The sequence below is a fragment of the Lycorma delicatula genome, chromosome 6 (assembly GCF_047948215.1).
Source record: "Lycorma delicatula isolate Av1 chromosome 6, ASM4794821v1, whole genome shotgun sequence".
In the NCBI taxonomy this organism is placed as follows: domain Eukaryota; kingdom Metazoa; phylum Arthropoda; class Insecta; order Hemiptera; family Fulgoridae; genus Lycorma; species Lycorma delicatula.
In genome coordinates, this window is record NC_134460.1 from 74,583,462 (window position 1) to 74,597,140 (window position 13,679).

Genomic DNA, 13,679 nt, shown 5'->3' on the forward strand with positions numbered 1-13,679 from the left:
ACAAAAATTAAAAGACCAAACAAGATAAATAATTTGTTTATTCAAGTACGTTTTCATTTTGTGGTTTAGATGATTACCTTTTGTCCATTTAACATCATGAATAGAGAGAGCATTTTGATAATAATTTAGTCATGAAGTCAATTTTTATATAATCATGGAGCAACAATCTTTTCCTAACTGTATAGGATATTTTCAATCAAAAAAGCATATTTAATCAATCAAGCGTATTTCAGACATTCAGAGAGGGAAAGTCATATAACTATTTTACTACTTGTGGTAAATAGAAAAAAATTATACAAACTGTATATGTACTTAAAACAATTTTCTCATTAACATGTAGTGGGTTCTGGGGAAAAATGCAAGAAAATACATCATGAAATATTGGTAGAATTTATTATAATTATATTGAATTATAATTATTTGAACAAAGAACTAAATTTTACCAGTTTTTTTTTCACACAAAGAATCGTCACAACAGTTGTGGCGCGAGTCTACTGTGCATATGTTTAACAGCTGATATTTGCGAAATCGCAGAGGGTCTAGTAAACTCCTTTATGGGAATTAGCATTATGTTAGCCAGTTTTTGTGTTCAATGGTTTGATCGTGAGTAACGTTTTTAGGTTCGATAGACGTGAGAGACAGATTTTAAAATTTTGTAACGGTTGTTCACTAGTTTTTATGTAATGGATATTTTTGTTGTAAGTAACTCTTTATTAATAAATGCACTCTATGTTTATTTATATTATCAGCTTTGTATTTTTGACTTTTTTAACCTCTCAGATTCCGAGTAGTTTAGTATTAAAACGTAATATTGAACAGTATTAAATTTAAAATCGTAGTTTATTAAGGAATCGATGTACTTACTGATAAGATAACATTATGTGTTTATTTTAATAAGCTCTTGTTAATCTACTTAAGAAGTTGTTAATCATAGTAATATTAATAAAATTTTTAATTATTCTAAATAACATTGTTCATGAAGCCAGTAAAGTTATAATTTGTATTATTTTATGTGCTGTATACTATTTAGTATTCACTTTTGAAAAATGAATTCTTATTTTTCAGACTTCCAAATATTTCTGTTAAAATGTCAGTTTTATCAAGAAAATTGTTCCTAAAAATTTGTTTTACTGAAAATGGATGCAAGATTGATATTTTATGCCTTTTTAAAATTGTTGGTGATTACATGGGTATATTTTGTTTCATAACGTTTTTTTATATTGTAAGTTTTAATCAGTGAAGTTTGACGATCGTAAAAAAAGCCATACTGTTGAATAAATTATGTGAATTGTGCTTTATACTTCACAAAAAAATAAAGTTTGCTATATTGCTACTCTCTTGTGTAATTGTAACAAAGAGGTGTTTTCAAATTAAACATTAGTCACATTTTATGTTTATTATAATTTAGAAAAAAATCCTCTGATCCTGTTGATTTGAGAGTATTCATTTTGAATTAATATTCGAATTGTGTTTTTCTTGTACTTAGTATTATAGTATAGTTAGTTAACTTTCTTTTTGTATTTGAGAATAATAATTAAAATTTGTTATATTCTTATTCCAAATGTTAATTGAATGAGTGTTATTTTTGTATGTTTTTTGTGTTGCTAACAAGTGAACTTTTAAATTTTATGTATATAATATATATAAAGAATGTATTTATGTGGTAAAAATTTACAAAAATAATGGCACAAAAACTCAAATTAAAAGAGTATTAATATGAAATATGAAGTAATGCAAACGATTGGATTCTGTTTTAGAGATATTTATTTGTGAATAATAAGCACAGTGGCCCATGGAAAGTTTTTTTTAAATCTATTGAACAAAAATAAAGTGAATTTGTATCACAATGATCACTTAACACACTTTTTTACATTTTTTTTTTATTGTGGTGAAAATTTTTCAAATAATACTTCTTTTTTGGTCTTCAGTTGGTAGATTTTTATTTACAATCACTTTCTTTATGGCTCTTTTTTGCCTACCACTGCATATTTTCATAATAGCAGTGCACATCATACATAATTTATTGCTCTTATTTGAAACCTATTATTAATTATTCACTTTGTATTTGTACAATTCTCTATTTACGTTTTCAGTAAATTTAGTTCTTAAATTTCATGTGATTTTCCAAATATATTTTTTTTTCATCCTATCAAAAACATCTTTATTGCTGTTGTCATTTAAGAGTATTTTCATGTACCACCATATTTTGATGATATTGGATTCTCTTTTCTTCTGACCTGATGTTCCAAATCCTGCAACTATGTAGTTCTATCATAACAGTTAAAAATCGTTATTTCAAGTTTTAGAAACCTTGTTTCATATTGACTTCTTTGGAAGTCAAAAACGGACTTCCAAAATGTAATGTTGATTGAACTGACCGCTATTTTTATTATAACACTGAAAACATACAATGTTGTAAACATGCTGATAAGTATTGTTACATAATTGTTTATTAGGCCTACTACAGCACAGTAGATTGTTTCTCATATTACAAAGTGTCATTTCCTTCTCTCTTTCCGTTAATTGAAGTGTATTTATCTCTTTCCAATTGCCCTTTCAATTTTTCATTTCCAACAGTTCTGAGTCTGCACAAACACCCATCTTGGCTGACAGTTAATCATCTTTCAGTCTCATTAAATTACTATACTGCTAACTGCTTCTTTTCCATTAAGTCAAACCAGCTGTATCAGTTTTAAAATTAGCTAATTTTTCCATTGCCAAATCTTACGTATACCATCACCCAAAATTGATAAGAATTTTCCATTTCAAATCTGTTTTCCTGAAATTATTGTCTGACAACTGAGGCTTTTGTGTAGAGATTTTCTGAAAAATGATTTTCCAAAAATGAAATTTATAACCTATAACCCCAATCCGAAGCACCAGGGACTCATCCGTTAGGCTTACCATATTTACCTCATACCTAGCTGCCATTATAAAGTAGTAGCATTTTTGTCTTTATACCAAAAATCCAAGGTTTGATTCCTGGTCAGACTTGCTTTTTCTCATGTGCTATAAATTTCATACTGTCTTCTAAAGCACAAACTTCAAATAATGAGGGGAATCATATCTATTAAAATAGATCTAGGCCAAATTTTTTGTGGAGAGCTTTTAAAGTTATAACGACAATGTTGTTTAATTTGATGTTTCTTTAGTTGTTACACTTTACTGTTCATAATGAAGGATGAATAGCTTGTGAGAATGAATCAATCTCTTATTTATTTTCAGAGTGTTTTAAAGGCTATGTTTAAAGGCCTTGCTGATAGTTTAAAGGGAACAGTGACTATATTTTATCTAGATAAAAATATAATGGATCGTGCTTCACAGAGTTCCCCGATAAGAGATCAAAATGCATCACCCCGCAGAAGAAACAGCCAGTTGACACCTGCTAAGCCTATACAGAGACATCTAGAGTATGTTAATTTTTTTTTTTTTGTTGGATTTGATGTTTAGATTTTTTAATATTAATTAATAAACAATTTATCAAGTTGCATCCTAGCTACAGAATATAATTATTTTGTTAAAGTTAATTATTTCATTTTAACTTATTGCTTAAAAAATTCATTAACACTTTCACAGAGATTTCTGCTTCTTCTAGTTTTTATTGTGTGCACGCACATGTGTGTTTGTATATATTAAAGTGACACATAAGTCTGGTGAGAATGTGAAGTGCTCCTATTAAAAATTGATGAATGACCAAAAATATATTAAAAATATAACAAATTTAATAAAAAATATAAATTCAATTTACATTAAATCTAACTGATCTAAGGAATTTAAAAAGTTTTGTCACTTTCAGCCACTTAATAGCCATAAACACTCTCAATTCTTTGTTAATTTAAGTCTATGTCAGTGCTGTTTAATATACACAATTAAGGAAGATATGAATAACCATTATGTAACATTTATCTGAGAGGCACATCAGATATTCACTAGAAGATATGAGGAATCTGTGCCTTAACATGGATTCCTCATCCATGCACCCAAATGTAAATGGCAAAGCACCACTTCATCAGAGCTGCTTTGACTGGTTGCTTCCATGGCAGTATGACATAGCTTACTGTTATTTGATCACAAATTCTGTGTACCTTTCTTCAACCATTTGTCAGTATTTGGTTTTAACTTTCTTTTTTCTGTTTAGCCTCCAGTAATTACCTTTCAGATAATACTTCAAAGGATGAATGAGGATGATATGTATGAGTGTAAATGAAGTGTAGTCTTTATACAGTCCCAGTTCGACCATTCCTGAGATGTGTGGTTAATTGAAACCCAACCACCAAAGAACACTCATATCCATGATCTAGTCTTCAAATCCATGTAAAAATAACTGACTTTACTAGGACTTATTTGGTTTTAACTAGCAGTGTTCAGATGCACTCATTATTAGCCTATCAGATGCTAATACGAACTGTCATAATTCAGCTTCATTATGTAGGTGTTTTCATTCTTCTCCAGAAATTTTTACAAAAACTAATAGCACATTTGCATTATGTATTTTTTCTAAATAAACTTTGAGGTGAGTTGTTTTCCCAGTCAGTGAAGATAGAAAGGAATATAAATTTAGTATAAATTAATTCCACAATTTATTTTGTAGTATAAGAACTTATTTCCATAAACAGTTCAGTTATGTAACACCTTGTGTTATGCATAACAGATAAAATTATTGTATTGAATGCAGGGAAGATAATTTCATTTTTTTTTATGACAACCAGGTTTTATAAATTGTAGAGAAACATTATTGAGGCATAAAATAGAATTTATTTTTTTTTTAAATCTAGATTTTTATATTTATACAGATTAGAAGCTAATTCAGATTCATAATCCATACACTTAAAATATAACAGTGTGCCTTTAATATGCTTAGTCGTTTCTATTTAATGATTAGTTCTTGGATGGTAATATATTTTTGCTTTTTTGTGCTTTACTATTCGTCCTTACAATTTATCAGGTTTTGTATAGAATCACATCCGCTTACCTCTTAAACAACTAAAATTAAAGGTAAGAATTTCTATTAGATTTAAACATAAATCTTGCTATATCACAAAATTGCTATTGAAAATCCTTTGGATTTGGTTTTTTTTTTTTTTAATTTTAAGAGTCGCCTTGTAATTCGATATATTAGATCAGCAACTGTAACTTATTAATACTTCAGTGTATTGCGATTTGTGTAACTCTAAAATAAGCAGTTGTCTTAGGTTTGATCTCATAATTTGAAGTGAATCTTTGTCTAGTAATTTCTTCAGGTTTTTTGAGGAAGTAATTCTTGGCAGCCAAAAAGGGGAATATAGCATATGTGGAACGACTTTAAAATATAGGTCATTGAATTTTGCAGTAACAACCTTAGATGTGTGTATTGGCATATTACCATGGTGAAAGAGCACTTTCTTTTTGGCCAGATGTGGATGTTTAGCCTGAATATTACCCTTCAATTGGTCCTGTAGTGAAGCATGATACTACCCGGTAATGATCCTGCCATTTTCCAGGTAGTCTGTGAGTATCATACCACCACAATTCTAAAACTCCAGAGCCATGACTTTTTTCCTTCAGGTGGAAGAACCATTTTTGCTTTCTTTGATGCTCTCTCTCACTGTTTTGACTGCTGTTTGGTCTTTGGTATATAATGACGAATCCATGTTTCATCTGCTATTATTAAACCTTAAAGAATCTCAGCTGAATTGCGTTTAAATAAGTTTAAACAACCTTGAGGAGTGGTGAACCACAATAGCACTTTTAGGACACTACACTACACACATACAGTACACCAACAACTTTACAAAAGTACAATTGGTACCCTTTTACTACACTTCATACATACTTACACAATCTTACATATGGTGATGTTATGATACCTTACGAATTGCAACCACAACCCAAGGTGGAAACTATCGTGCTGATGGGTGGATAGCTCTGTGTAGTGAGTCTCAAACAGTGTCCTCTGGGATCAAGTGCAAACCCAGTTGTATTTATTGCCCTAGCCCCAGTACGCGTGCTCTCTGCAGGGGTGGTCATTTATTTCGGCAGTACTTGTGGGAACTTAATGGAAGTCTCAATAAATAAATGTATGATGGTTGGTGGTCCATCCAAAAAACTACCAAATAAATGGAGGAAGCAGAGGAGTACAGACCGAGTCCATCATGGTCTCAGATAAAGAAAAGTAGTATTGGATTGCAGAAGGTGCCCAGTGATAAGAAAGTACCTGAGAAAAAAGAAAGAAGATCGATCCAGAGAAGTGTAGCTCAAGTACATGAAAATAGAAGTTAACTGTAGGCTGGTGGTACTTATCACAAAATTAGAAGAGCTCTCCAAGATGCTTCATATCCATGTAGATAAGATTACTAAGAGATAGATAAAACAAGGAACGTGTAGCAGCGGTAGCACCAGACATCAAGGTTGAGGACAAGGGACCCGCCACTAGGATGACAGTCACACATATAAAGGATCTAGATCAGGTAGTGATGAAGAAAGAGGTACTGCAGGCAGTGGAAAAAACACAGAGGTGCAACGAGAGTAAAGGTGTCGTTAATGAGGCTGGCTCTATGCAAAATGCGTCGGTAACATTACCGGTTCATGAAGCACAAAGATTGGTCATGAAGAGAAGGATCTTAGTGGGCTGGCAGTCTTGCCACATAGAGATAAAACGACAGCAGCAGTACTGCTATAGACACTGGGGGATGAGACATATGGCAGCTGCATGTAAAGGCCCAGATCGTTCAGAACATTGCTATAACTGTGGCGAGTAGGGGCTCAAGAAGAGGGAATGCATTGCACCTCTCAAATGTTTAAGTGTGGTAAAGGAGGACACAGGACGGGTGGCAAAGCATCCACTCACGGATGGCTAGTTGTCTTCAACTAAATGCCAACAGGAACGCAGCGGCTCATGATCTTGCCTTGGGAGCTGCTGTTTCTGAGGGGCTAGATTTCATCCTCATCTCGAAGCCCAACAGACGCTATGTTAATAGCAGACACTGATTGTCGGATGAAGATGGGGATGCGATGATAGATATTGTTAAGGGGCAGCACGCGACAGAAAGAACAATCATCGGGAAAGGCTTTTTCATTATAGTATTGACAGACTCCGCCCTGATAAGCAGATATATATCTCCAAATAGTGGGCAAGAAAGTTTCAGTGACTTTCTTCAGGATATAGAATACAATATCCACAGACTCAGGAAACCAATGGCTCTAGCTGGTGACCTGAATGCGAAGTTTTTGGAGCTTGGGGATCGACGATCGACACCGTAAGGGTACGAGCTGGCAGCCATGCTAGCATCAATGGGCATGGTTGTCATAAACATCCCTGCTGTACCAACTTTTATTGAAAGGGGCAAGGGTTCAGTACTAGACATCACTGCTATATCGGAAGAATTGGTAAGATTACTTGATTCTTGGGAAGTTCTCACTGATGAATACAGCAGTGATCATATGGCAATTGGATTTAGGATAAGCTCTGACACAGCTACATCAAGGACAGCCTTCCTGATGGCAACCCTCGGAGCAACAGCTGCAGAAGATGTGGATAATATCTGTGACATGATGGGATCGGAGCAACCGCCAGAACCAGAAAATCTGATGGCTGCCTTAGAACAAGCCTGTAGGATGGAATGCAGACCAAACAACGACAGAAGAAGAAATGTGTACTGGTGGTCGGACAGAATCGCCTTTTTAAAGAAAGATGCCCTGAAGAAGAGGAGGTTGTTAATGAGGGCGAGACAAAGCCAGGTGGGAGGAAGAGAGCTCCTAGAGACAGACTATGAAGTGGCCAAGAACAGACTTAGGGAGGAGATAGATTTGGTCAACATTGAAGCCTGGCAAAAACTGATAGCTGATCTGGACTCCAATCCTTTGGAGATGGCGTAGCGGATTTTGATGGAAAAATTTGGTAGACGCCTCCCCAGTTTCTCTAGAGGTCAAATGAATAGGGCGGTTCTGTCATTGTTCATTGTGTGGCAAGAAACTTGAACAAAGATGGAAGGAGGTCAGGCTATCAGATTTTCAATGGAAGAGTTAAGATGGGTGGTTGCCCAGATCAATGCAAAAAAGATTCCTGGCCATGATGGCGTACCTGGGTCTGTGATAAAGTGTATGGTGGATTGGCATCCTTGGCTTATACTGGATGCGCTCAATGAAGCCCTAATGAAAGGAGAATGCCCCTGCTGCTGGAAGAATGGCCGCTTGGTTTTTGTATCAAAACAAGGATATGCTGACGGGGGGGAGAAATACCGACTTCTGTGTCTAATAAACACTATGGGGCAGGTCTATGAGAGGATGTTTGCTGAGCGCATTAAAAACGAGCTTATGGCGTCGGGTGGGTTTTTCCAAAACCAGTATGGTTTGTTAAGGGAAGATCTACCATCGACGCCATAAGACACATTAAGGAATGAGCCAAAAAGAGAGCGGCCGGTACCTGGAGGAGCCGCTTGATACCGTTGGTAGTTCTACTAGACGTCCAGAACGCTTTCAACAGCGTCCCCTGGCATGTTATCATGGAGGAACTACGGTCAAGGAGAGTGAGTAATTATCTCTTGGCCGTCATTAATTGCTACCTGAATGACAGGGCTCTGATAGCAGAGACGGAGAATGGCTCTTTAGAGTTCCAAATGCATGGATGGAGGGGTGCCACAAGGTTCAGTATTGGGCCCACTTTTGTGGAATGTAGTATATGACGGCCTGGTGCAGGATATTCAACCAGCCGACACGCATTTGGTCGCATATGCAGATGATCTGGCCCTGCTGGCATCTGGATGAACCGCGAAGATCAGGTAGGAGAGCCTGCCAACGGTGCTGTAGCACTGATGAGTGAGTGGCTGAAACAGAGAGGCCTTAGTTGGCATCTAATAAAACATCTGTGGTGGCCATAGTAGGAAGAAGAGGCTGAGACATAAAGATCGAAGTTGAGGGACATACGGTGATGGAGTGCAGACATACCAAGTACCTCGGGGAACTGCTCGATCGATCAGGGAAGTTCAGCACTCACTTACAAGAGGCGGTGGATAAGGCAGAAAAGGCTTTATCAAACCTGGAAAAACTGTTGCATAACAAGAAGGTGCCAAGGGCCATTAAACGGAGGCTACTGCTCTTGATTGCTTCATCGATCCTGCTGTATGCGGTACCCTGTGATACAATACACTGGAATATAAGAAAAATGTCAGCAGAATAACATCACTGCAACATATGGCGAACATAAAAATAGTGTCCATCTATAGGACAATATCGGCAGTCCCACCAATCCAACTGAGGGCACTCAAATTAAAAAGAAAGTACGAGGGGATAAATAAACTGGAAGTGTGGGGGCTGCTCTTTAGCCGAGTGGCAAGCCAATTTGAGAACTACTGAACGAGGTGCCTAGACAAGATGATTCATTCCAAGGCTAGAGCCATGGGTCAGGCGGGGGTTTGGTGAAACTGACTGCCATCTCACACAGCTCCTGTCTGGCCATGGAGAATTCAATTCAAACTTGTTCAGGTTCCGAATAAAAGAAGATTCTATGTGCATCTATTGCCGTGAAGAAGACATGGCGGGGAATGTATTCTTTCATTGCAGAAGATGGGTGGCTGTCAGGAGACTGGCAGGATAAGATGAACTGACAGTGAACAACACGGTGGAATATATACTCCAAGGAAGAAGGCAGTAGAACCACATGACTTCACTAGCAAAAAAAGTTCTCGAAATGAAAGAAAAAGAAGCGATGGATTGGAGTGCTGATTAGAGAGTGTAGGAATAGAGAGTAGACCCACTGGATTGGTCTAGTGGTGAACGCGTCTTCCCAAATCAGCAGATTTGGAAGTCGAGAGTTCCAGCATTCAAGTCCTAGTAAAGCCAGCTATTTTTACACGGTTGAATACTAGATCTTGGATACCGGTGTTCTTTGGTGGTTGGGTTTCAATTAACTACACATCTCAGGTATGGTCGAACTGAGAATGTACAAGACTACACTTCATTCACACTCATACATATCATCCTCATTCATCCTCTGAAGAATTATCTAAACGGTAGTTACCGGAGGCTAAACAGGAAAAAGAAAGAAAGGAATCGAGAGCAGTATATTTAAAGTTTTAAAATATGTGTTGTAAATATATAATATGTTGTATATAAAAAAAAAGGGAGGCAGCCTTTTTGGTGAGGGTGACCTGGCATGGCCACACATAAGAGTGGCTAGGTTGAGTCATTTCGATGATGTAAGAAGGACTCTTGAGGAATGAGGGGAGGTGCGCTGAATTGGGGGGGGGGGGGGGCTGTATGCGTGAGGTCGCACCCCAAGTAGGGTAGGAATGGGAAGGGTAGCCCTCCTTTTGAGAGACATCACGGTTTCCAGAAGAGGAGGTTGGGATGTACCAATGATTCAACAGGGACCCCGATGGGAGGTTCAGAAGAGACAGGGACAGGGTGGGCAGGCTACACCGCGACACCCACCGGGTTGGTCTAGTGGTTAACGCAACGCGTCTTCCCAAATCAGCTGATTTGGAAGTCGAGAGTTACAGCGTTCAAGAACTAGTAAAGCCAGATATTTTTACACGGATTTGAATACTAGATCGTGGATACCGGTGTTCTTTGGTGGTTGGGTTTCAATTAACCACACATCTCAGGAATGGTCGAACTGAGAATGTGCAAGACTACACTTCATTTACACTCATATATATCATCCTCATTCATCCTCTGAAGAATTATCTAAGCGGTAGTTACCGGAGGCTAAACAGGAAAACGAAAAGGCTACACCGCGACACACGGGTGCGACCGAGGCAGTGTTTCTAGACGGTTACCGATCGCCCCTTGTTGTGTTTAAAAAAGGTTGATAAAAAAAAACCTTGAGGAGTGTACACTTTAATGCAAACTCATTGTGCAGAAAGCTTTTTTATACCCAAAACTGTAAAATATAGTGGACACAGTCTCTCAAGATGTTTGCAATATCAGGAAGCTCGTGTACCTTCAGTTAGCTATGCTTTAATATGGTGTTATTGATTTTTATGATGATTTTGTTGGTCTGTCAGTTTTTGTGCATCCCAAGTGTTCATCATCTTGAACTGATGTACAACCATATTTAAATTGAGCAGTCCATGTTTTTACCATCAAAAATGAAAGAGAAGAATCCTTTAAAGAGGAATCTAATTCTTTTTGTTTGTCAGACACATCTCTAAGAGATGTGTCTGAAACTTTGCAGCATGTCATCTAAAGGTTCATATTTGACAAATATCATAATCATTTGGTCTTACTTGCGCCATCAGTGTATTAATCTGAAAACTTTCCCAATGACTCTGGTAATGTGTACTTATACTTATGCGCTAACCTGTTAAAATAAAAAAAAATTTAATATCAACCAAGCTGCCTTATTATTGAAACATTTTTTTTAATAATGTGAATTATATTTGTTATTAAGTTTTATTAATTTTTAAATTATTCAAAAAATGTATTAAATAAATAAATAAAATATTTATTATTAACACTTGTGAACTTACAGAATTATCTCATAATTTGCCGGTCAAACATTGTAATGGCCAATGACAATCAGAAATATTCTGTTTTTAAGCACATTTAAACTGTTTTATTAACTTGTGGGTTATAATGAACTTCATTTTAATATTAGCATGTTTGTTTTACAGAGAACCTAAGGTATTGAGGCGAACTGCACAGTGTTGTGCTTTAAATGGAGGAGTATTTTGGCTTAGTATTCTTTTATTTGAATATGCAGTTCTTCCAGGATTAAAGTATTTTATGATATCAGCTTTTGGAAATTCCTCAGTTACAGGGAAATATGTATGGACTGTTACAAAATCATGTTTAACATGGACTTTTGGAATGATATGGGTTTTACCGTTATTTTTGCTCAGTAAAGTTATCAATAGCTTATGGTTTCAGGTATTATATTACTTTATTATTAGTTGATAAGTAATTATTATTAATTGAATGTAATTCGTGATCTTCCAGAACATGAATAAAATTTCTGCTATTGCATAAGCTTTTGATTGCAGCAATTTATGATGGCATTAGAGTGGTCAAACCATTATTTGGAATAATGAACATATATTTAGATAAGCAAAATATCATTTGTTTATAACAGAATGTAGTAACTTTTAATGGTTTCCTCAGTTCTAGAGTTGACTTAGAAAGTTATATTTTTCATTTGGTTTTGAAAGATTGTTGTCATTTTTTTTTCAAAATACATCTTCAAATATGGTGGGGGTTAGCTGTGAATAATACTCTACCATATAAGAAATAATACTGAATTGAGAAGACAATGTCATCAGGATTAAAAGCAAATAGTCAGGAGCAAGCAGTCAATAGGCTTGAAAACGTTAGGAGGGTATCTCAATGACAACAAGGTCAGAATAGCCTAGGAATCAGATCTCAGAAAGAAATTTAGAGGAAGTCTAGTAATTTCTGAAAGGGGCAACAGCCTTTTTAGCAGGTGTTTAGAGTACTACATGGCCTACATGTTATATGTCTCGTAATGTGTACTAGCTCTTGAGTACATTATGTATTTGAAAGTAAATGGTAAACTACTGTTGAATTTTCCATAGATATGTTTATCACTCATTTTTCTTATTCAATATGGTATCACCAAACTGAATTAAATTAGATGCTTACAACAATAACTCAAAACATTAAGATCTTGAGTCATTTTGTGCTTACCACTGTGACACATGCTAGAGAATTGCTTATCATTGCCTGCAAGCATGATCGATTGCTCTTATTCATAGTGTAGTATATTGTAATAATTAATTTGATAACCTGAGCTTACTATAGCTTTGGTTGCAGCAAAAAAAAAAAACATTCCCGTGTTCTGTTTACCTAAGCACTAAGCACAGTTGTGCTATAAGTTGGAGATTTTAATAATTTTATTTGATTAATCATTATGATATGAGTATATACTAGGGTTCTTAATAATTTTCCTTAGTTTTTTCATCATATTAGAACTGATGATGTTAGCTTTATTTTAAGAAAACACTGAAGGAAGAATAATTATATTTATTGCAGGATATTGCTGATTCTGCCTACAGATACAGTAGAGGCCGACCTCAGCAGCTCTCTAGTGTTAGCAAATTAATTGCCGACTCACTTTTCAGCATCCTAGTTCAGGCTCTGTTTCTGGTTCAGGTAACTTTACTTAATAATTAAATGTTTATAATAAATATTTTATCAAAACCCATTTATTTTAAAATTAAATTATATTTTTTATTAAAAAAGTGTATTTCAAATATGGTAAGTTTTATTTTGGATAAAATAAGTCATACTTATAACATCTTGTAATGTTATAAATTATATAAAACATGGTAGAAATGAGTAAGTGATTATATTATTTGTATACATATATTTTAATAATGTATATCTTTAGAGAAACTGTCCTAGTGTTTGCTTGAAGTAATCAAGAAAAAATCATGAGAAAACATTACAGAACAGTATCACAAAGTGTGAAAAGTTATTACAGTAATTGTATAACAGTAGGTTGTAAATGAATAATTGTTACATCATAATTGAAAAATTACATGCTATACGTATTAAAAAAACATGCTTATAATTCATTCGTATTAATACTTGAAAATGAGATGTAATTTTTTTTTTTAATGGTGATAGTCGTAATTATTGATCCTTAAAATTTGGGTTTATTTGTATTTAAAAACTAATTAATTAGTTTATTTAATTGCATTGTTTAAAAACTTAAATTAGAAATTTATATTTTTTATATGCAT

The 13,679-nt window shown here is 35.0% G+C and overlaps 1 protein-coding gene across 3 annotated transcripts in view; it reads left to right on the forward strand.

The window, feature by feature from the left end:
* Positions 1-490: 490 nt before the first annotated feature.
* tank (EI24 domain-containing protein tank) overlaps positions 491-13,679 on the forward strand; it is a 33,301-nt gene continuing 20,112 nt past the window's right edge. Inside the window, exons 1-5 of one of the 3 annotated variants that reach the window (XM_075367901.1) lie at positions 491-698; positions 1,066-1,190; positions 3,226-3,410; positions 11,592-11,847; positions 12,967-13,086. In XM_075367901.1, the coding sequence (XP_075224016.1) occupies positions 1,137-1,190; positions 3,226-3,410; positions 11,592-11,847; positions 12,967-13,086 (615 nt within the window). In that variant the 5' untranslated portion in view covers positions 491-698; positions 1,066-1,136. The remainder of the gene's footprint in view (positions 699-1,065; positions 1,191-3,225; positions 3,411-11,591; positions 11,848-12,966; positions 13,087-13,679) is intronic. The other 2 variants (XM_075367903.1, XM_075367902.1) reach the window with 2 other exon arrangements.